The 8,198-nt window shown below is 41.0% G+C and overlaps 1 protein-coding gene across 1 annotated transcript in view; it reads left to right on the top strand.

Annotated features, from left to right (window-relative positions):
- The first annotated feature begins 827 nt into the window (after nucleotides 1-827).
- LOC310946196 (dual specificity testis-specific protein kinase 1) overlaps nucleotides 828-8,198 on the top strand; it is a 55,053-nt gene continuing 47,682 nt past the window's right edge. Inside the window, exons 1-2 of the mRNA XM_083912575.1 lie at nucleotides 828-928; nucleotides 2,416-2,488. Of these exons, the coding sequence (XP_083768701.1) occupies nucleotides 2,458-2,488 (31 nt within the window). The 5' untranslated portion in view covers nucleotides 828-928; nucleotides 2,416-2,457. The remainder of the gene's footprint in view (nucleotides 929-2,415; nucleotides 2,489-8,198) is intronic.

Here is an 8,198-nt window from a genome sequence, read left to right as displayed (position 1 = left end):
ATACTTAATAAATAGATAGCAAAAATATATTTATATATTCATTTATTTATATATATTACTATTTTCCCAATTTTGAAAATTTTGTTTGTGAATAAAGAATTGTGAGTATTGGAGAACCAAGTTCACCAAGTGATCAAGATGAACATTGTATAACATCGTTAAGGGTAAAAGAGTAGACAGAGTTAGCAGCATCCAAAAAAATGAGAGCACTCCAAAACTTCACAACTATCACAATAAAAAAACACATGTGACATTGTTTCTGGATTCATTTGAAAAAAGGCATCATCCTCAACTATACACTTTGCAATAATACTACTAGCTGGGTATATATTCTGCAGTATTTTAAAATGTACTTCTTTAGCCTTGTTAGATATGCAATATCTGTGGGGTAGAAATCGAGTGTTTCTTTCTAAGTTGAATGAACTCTATTGGAGTAGCAGGAGTAACAGATAGAATTGCTCTGGAGGGAACAGGAGAACCGTGCACAGACTTAAAACGGTCATAAGGTAACATATTACTCGCGTCATCCAAAAGATTAAGGATATGGATGATATCTCTTTGCAACCCTTTTAGCAAGAATAGGCCTTTGGACATCTGAATATTAGCATGTGGTCCACAGCGTTCTCCTGACAACACCTGCCTGTTGCCCAGCTCCCGTCTGCCCCTGTCCTCCCCCCGTGGGCGGAGTTACATCTACCGACGTGCTGATCACACTGGTTCCTAAGACAACCCATAAAACATGCATTTGCATTAGCGGGGCTTGTTTCACCTCCACAACCACAACCACAGAGCAGTGAGCCGCAGCCTGCGCGGAATGCACCGGAGAGGAAGCCTTCCTGCACTCGGTCGTGCAGCCTGTTTGTGATCAGTGTTTGATGCACAAGAGTTTGTGAAGCTGCCGTCTGAACCGCGGTGGGACTGAATCCGTGTAAGTCAACGGTCTGATTGTTTTCTGTGTTGGTAGAAAGTTAAAGAACTGTAAATCTGCTTTATCAAGAAGTGTAGGAAGATTGTGTTCCGTGATATTAATATTGGTATAAGAGGAGGAACAGAAGCTTATTAGAATGAGTCCCAACCCGCACTAATATCATGATACCATGGAGTGGTTCCCAGTGTAAGGATTGTGACCCCCAAAGGAGTCTTTGTGTCAATTCCTTTGCAGTAATTTGATAAATTTTGAATTATTAAATTATGAATGTGCCTCCTACTAAATCAAAGGCTGAAAGGTGACTCCGGAATTTCTATCCCATTTTGAGACCCTGTAGTTTAGAGAGCTCTTGTGTCCAAATCTAGTTTAATATTTCAGTTGATGCCTATGCAAATGGCCATAAATAATATAATTTTTCATTTTTATATAAACATCATATTTGTTTTAGACAGAAAAGGTTGAGATTCTGTACACAGAATCACCAAAAAGTTTTTTTAATTTAATGAAACAAGTTAAATATAAATATTAATATTGTTTTGATGTCTGTGGCATATTCTCCACACTCTACACTGTAGTGAACTGTAGTGAAAGTGTTTCTGTGTGGCTGCTCCAGCCTGTCAACATGGGCACTGGGAAAAAAGCATTGCGTTGCTTAACCTGTTTAAAACAAACAGAAATTGCATTTAAATTGAACATTTTATTATTCATGGCCATTATCAAAGGCAAACTCGATGTATAAAGGCAGGCAGTGCTGCAGCAGCAACACTGTCTGTGTGCATATGTATAAAACTATAAATACATAAAAATAGAATAGATGACTAAATAAAGATCAGTACTGTATGCTCAGTATCAGTCAAGTGCTGACCACACTCTGCTGGACAAACTACAGAAGGACACCATTTCTAAATCACCCCAAATATTGTTTTTTTAGCATTATTATGTGTGTGTGTGTGTGTGTGTGTGTGTGTGTGTGTGTGTGTGTGTGTGTGTGTGTGTGTGTGTGTGTGTGTGTGTGTGTGTGTGTGTGTGTGTGTGTGTGTGTGTGTGTGTGTGTGTGTGTGTGTGTGTGTGTGTGTGTGTGTGTGTGTGTGTGTGTGTGTGTGTGTGTGTGTGTGCATGTGAACTAATTCTTCTTGTAAAAGAAGTGTCTTCAGAACTCTAAAAATCGGAGAAGTAATCACTTTTTTTGGGAACCACTGCCACGGGGTTAAACGTGTGTATAACCTCTAGGGTTATTTTATTGTGTAAAGGTGAATCTCCATTTGTGTGTTTGAACTTCATTTGACTGTAGAAACCAACCAACAGGTGACCAAGAAATCAACTTATCTGTGACTCATTTGAAAGAAACTTTGTCTGTTGTCTGAACTTTAAGTTAGTCTTCATGTCAGTGTTTTCATTGTTGCTTGCTTCACAGCCTCTGTTGTTTTTGTTCAGAGTCCTTTGTGTTTTAGCTCATGTGCTGCTGCATGTATTTGGTTCCTCCTCAGTGTCTGCACAGAGACTTCTGCGTTTGTTCCACCATCCACAAGATGCACATGAATAGCTTATTAAATCAATGGAGTAAGTATTGAGAGATTCAAATACTTTTTTTTATCTCTTCTTCATATTGTTTACATTACTGACATTAAAGGTTGAATATGGAGAATGAGCAGAACACCGGCATCTTGTGTCTCAGGATCGAAGTCCCAACAACAAAAAAAGCAGTCAGGTTGCCAGGTTGGTCAGACCCAGTAAGTAAAGATGAAAGTGATGTTAGCGATCAAGGAGAAGCGTAGCCATTTGGACGTGCGTTTTAATAGCGTTTCTCTCCTTTCTCTCAGTCCATGGAGTGAATGCTTGGCCTACATTGACTCTGGTTTTTGCCTGTCTCCGCTCACTCAGCTGCTGGGACAAATAACGGCCCCTTCACTGAGGGCGCACTCACACTGTCCATCCGTACCGTGCCCCGTGCTTTAGGGTACTTGTCCCCCCCTCCCTCTCCCCCCGTGGCCCAGGCCCGTTTGTACTCACACTACCTGGGCCTCGGCGAATGATTCTTGCCTGTCTATACATCATCACGCCACAACACGTCACACGCATTGATTGATTTGTTTACAAATCTTTCCATAGACCTCTGAGTTTTTCGCGTCTTGTCCGACTGTTTTGAATATTTTCATCCGACCAAATCGGCAGTAAACACTCCACCTCTGCATCACACCAACGTGAACCCGCCATTGTTTTAAATGTCCGCGCATGGTCCATCCTTCTTTTTTTTTCTATGTCCGAACAGGCGCACATGACGTCAGAGCCGCCGTAGGCCTCGTGCTCGTACATGTGTGCACGCTCGTGCTCGTACATGTGCAAATGGGCTTTACAAAAGCCACACTGGTCAACATGTGCACACACACTGGTCAAACGAACAAGACTTTAGACAGTGTGAGTGCGCCCTGAGGCTCCGAAGCAGCTACAGGATTGGCAAACTCTATTTCACCCAGTGCCAGCCTACAGTAGCTGCCCCCAACAACAGACAACCCTGGCAACCAGCAACGGCCAACGCTATTGGCTGTTACCATGGAAACACAACGGGACAGAAAGTCATTGTCAAACCCGTGTGTGTGTGTGTGTGTGTGTGTGTGTGTGTGTGTGTGTGTGTGTGTGTGTGTGTGTGTGTGTGTGTGTGTGTGTGTGTGTGTGTGTGTGTGTGTGTGTGTGTGTGTGTGTGTGTGTGTGTGTGTGTGTGTGTGTGTGTGTGTGTGTGTGTGTGTGTGTGTGTGTGTGTGTGTGTGTGTGTGTGTGTGTGTGTGTGTGTGTGTGTGTGTGTGTGTGTGTGTGTGTGTGTGCGCGTAAATGTTGTTTCCTGTGTGTCAGATGAACTAGGGCTTTAAGCAGGTGAATCTGCTGAACAGTTATGGTGTTTAGCTCTGCATTGTTCTGAAATAGAAAGACCTTTGCTCAGCATCCTGCCTTTCTAAATGTATTCAAACATGGTGTGTCAGAGAAGTGTCCTGTAACCTGCCCTCCATGTCTCACACATCCTGTCCATGCTACAGGATTCTTTCTTTTTTTATGATTGATTTTCAGGTATACCAAACCCCAAAGTGTTCAATATTAAATTATTGAAAAAACATCAACGCAAACATTTATTTCAACCACTGTGTCAGAAGAGACGATGTCAACAATGTTTTCTCTATAGGATTCAAAAATGAACAGGAAGTGTAGAGGCTACATCTGAACCCACAGGACATTACTAGTTTCTCACAATGCTCTGGTTTGATCTTGGTCCATTCTGACTCAGTCTCTTCCACAGTTCACTAACTGGAGTGGGTTTCTTAGACATTACTTTGTTGCCAAGGATTTTCCAGAGGTTCTCTATGGGGTTTAGATCTGGACTCTGACACTTCCTCCTCTAAATATAACAGACTTCTTTACACACTTTGGGTTCAGTCTTTCCCCAGTCCGACGCCGAACATAATGTTTCCATCAGACCCAAATAAATTGAACTTTAGTAATGTCATGTCATGGTTTGGGGGATGTTTTCTGCAGGAGGAGCCCTCTTGTGCCGCTACATGGCAGGGTGAATGCAAATGTTTATGTGAACCTCCTTCAGCAACATGCAATACCTCGACTGCAACTGTCTCCCAATCAGCTGCAATTTTCATATAAAACAATGCCCCCTGTCACACTGTAAAACAGGTGAAGCAGTTCACTGAAGCTAAGAATATTGAAACAATGAAATGGCCAGAACAGAGACCTTCTCTTCTGACACAATGGTTACTGTTCTCTAATTTTGATCTCCAATGTATATAAATGATTAAAACTAAACATATTAAAACTCAAGTCATTATTATGATATGCTCTTTTGTCATTCATTTTCAAAAAAAGGTTTCATTGATATGATTTTGATTTGATTATAGATGTATTTTGTATTTCAAAAGTCTGTTTTTTTATATTAGCATTTCTCCAAATGACCCTTGGACACTTGAATTTCATGTCAAGTTTTATTTCATAATGTATTCATGACAGTGGTGTTACTGCTCCCTCACATTCCAGCCAATCACGTAGTCCCTGCATCTCTTAGCTAGTTCCTGTTAGCAAGCGCAACAGCAATGCTAACATCACTATTCTGAATCAACTGTCTAGAGGCTGCTGCCGTAAGTAAACACACTACACAGAGACAGTTATTAAATCTCTTTAGCTTTTAAGAATTCAACAAGGCTGCACATGCTGTCTACATAGCCAGCTAACTAGCTAGGACAGATGTTAGCTAGATTATTATACAGCGTCAAGTGAAGAGTGATGTTTAGTCTCAATTCGAAGACAATGCAAACGTCTGTCACCTGAATCAGTGGATACATTTTTTGAGCGTCACAACCTCCACAAAATGACTAATTTCACTATCAGACTTTTTTTGTTTTGGTCTGATAACATATCAAAAGTCTAGAGAGCCGCACGATTAAACCATTTAAACCCCATTCAATTTAGCCGGAGCGCTAAATGGGCCACACAGTGTGGAAGTAGTGCCAATCATCGGGTATTTTTAGACTTAGAAGTTTAACTTTTTTGGCGTCATGCGCCATTGAGCAACTTTCATAGAATGAACGGGGCTCCATCTCCAATGCTGTATCTAGTTCTCACTCCTGACAGTCACTATCTTTGCTACGTAGCATAACCTACGTACGGAAGCACCAACAAATTTTCAAACTGGCGAAAATTGTGGATGAGGAATTTGCAGCGGTTGTTTGAAGCGGAGATCACTGAACTATAGAAATTTGAGTTATACATGTATTTAATTCACCAACTACCACTTTTCTGCAGTAAGATTGTGACAAAACAGGCCAGTAGATATTTTGGTTGGCGACAATAGGTGGAGGTAATTCTCCACTCATTTGCAATTGACCCTTAAAAACACTACCCTTTATGCAGAACACAAGTGCGTACATAATGTACACAGTGTACCTCCCCAAACGGCCCACAATTTGCATGTGAGTCGCTCAGGAGGCCATTTGACCGTGTAGAAAGAAAGCAGGGCCTCTTTTGTCCCCTGAGATTTACCTGATTGCTGATTGGATGTAGCTCTCAGCGGGATGTGACGTGTGGTCGTACAGACGGCACAACAACACGGTGCAGTAGAGCAATTTTGAAATATAGATATTGTTCCGTTAATTAATCTCCGCATATTTCTCCCTGTCATTCTCGTTTCACACACACACACACACACACACATACACACACACACACACACACACACACACACACACACACCTCACTGCAGCCTGCTTGTGTGCTGGCAGTCTGCGGTGTGTGTGCGACTTCGTCCTTCGGAAGTGAAAGAAGTTGTGTATCTTCATCCAATGATTTCCTGTCCTACGCGCTGTCAGCGACACAGGCTGGCAGCGACACAGGCTGGCAGTGACACAGGCTGGCAGTGACACAGGCTGGCAGCGACACAGGCTGGCAGCGGGGCGGAGCAAGTTATTACGTAGATCATTTCAGGAATGCCTTAGTAATCTACGGAGGTTAGTCTGTATGTGTGCAGGTGAAGAGAGACGGAGGATGAACTCAGAGCAGAAAGCTGTAGCTGCTGATGGTCGGAGCGGAGAAGAAATTAGCAGTTAAGTTGTTAAGTTTTAGTACATTTTTCATATTTCCTGACGCCGGTTTGTTTCTGTAAACAGCGCCTCTGAATGGGCAGAGATCTCAGCTTCTGAAAATATAGATATGATATTCTCTAAAAAACATGTAAATTCCTAACTAGTGTAGGAACACAGGCAAAACCTTTCTTGCTTCTTTTACTCAATTATTGCTTTTGTTATTTAAAAAAATATATCTGTTCAGTTTAACTTTTACAAAGAAAAGAGTTGTGCACTGTTTTGTAGTTTATACCTCAGAAATAATTTTTTTTTATTTGAAAAAGAGAATAGCCTATATGTTTGTAGATTTGATCACTTTTTGTTAAAAACATCGTATTGTGAACTCAGTACAGGTATAGCCTATTAGATGTCTTAATGACATAAATGTCAGCCCCATCACGCTATAAACTTCAAATGGGATTATTGTGATTATTCAGTTCCAAGAAACATTGAAGTTTTAAAAAGACATATCTATTGATATACCCACAGACATATAGTTATGTATATTTACATATTATGATTTAGATAAAAGCAGTTCACATGTCTGTTGTCAGAGTCTGTACAGGGGAGAGGTCAGAGCCCCTGCCCCTCAAATGTCTCCGTATGGCGCTGCACCACACATTGATACCTGCTCTGTGGGAAACACTGACATTGATCAGCTGATCACCGTTGAACGAAACCCATTCAGAGTTATACGTTTCCTCCGGAGTCTTTTGTAATGGAAACATGGCTAGTGAAAGGCCATTTGAGAGGATGTGCCCTGCAACTTTCTGAGTGGCCACTCTATAGGGCTAGTGGAAAAACGCCTAATGTCAGCTAGCTCATGTTAGACTTCTCTTTATTGATCCTTTGGGATGACTCCCGCAAGGAATTGAAGAATACTGACAAGAGACAGCCTGTCATTTATCTCAGAGTTGTGTGTCTGTCTCTGAGGAACATCTTTAGATTCTAAATGACAGGTATAAAATAAGAATAATTGTATTACAATGAGTTGAGTTTGAATCATTTCTTAAATTATTTTACAAATGTTTCATTTATGTATTTTACGCAAACTAATTCATATGACTACTTATTTGATATTAATGTATGTAATATTAAACACTGACACTGGGGATTGACAGATATATGCATGGATGATTCTTGAGCTCCAGGGATTGTTCTCATCCACTGTTTGATTTTCAGCTCTACGTACAGCTGTAGAACAAAAGGTGTGATACTGCTAATCCCAGGCCAACGCAAACACCTGCATCTGAAAATTTCCATTTGATACAGAAAAACCACGTTAATGTAATAAATGGACACTGGAGAATGCATTTTCTAGAAATATCTTTTCTTAACCTCAGGCTTGTCTGCTTTTATTTATAACATGACTTGGTCCAGGTCATACTGTCTAGCCAGCTGGGTCAAATTAAGGACATTCACAGGATATGTAATAGGAATATCGAACCGGTGTAAATTACTTGAGGCTGATTTGCATCTCTGGTGGTGGCTGTTCACATTGAAATGAGCACCGGCTCGAGGTCATAATTTACCCACCTTTTATTTACCTTCACACTACTGTTACATGCCTTGGTAGCTAGGCTACTAAGCTATGAGGTTCATGTTTGCACTGGCTGTGTAGGGCGTAGTAAACCTTGAAAACTTAGCAAGCCATCTGTGTA

The sequence above is a fragment of the Echiichthys vipera genome (genome assembly GCF_963691815.1).
Source record: "Echiichthys vipera genome assembly, chromosome: 4".
NCBI lineage: Eukaryota > Metazoa > Chordata > Actinopteri > Perciformes > Trachinidae > Echiichthys > Echiichthys vipera.
The sequence above is the reverse complement of the archived record's forward strand: the minus strand, read 5'-3'. Positions and strand labels throughout refer to the sequence as shown.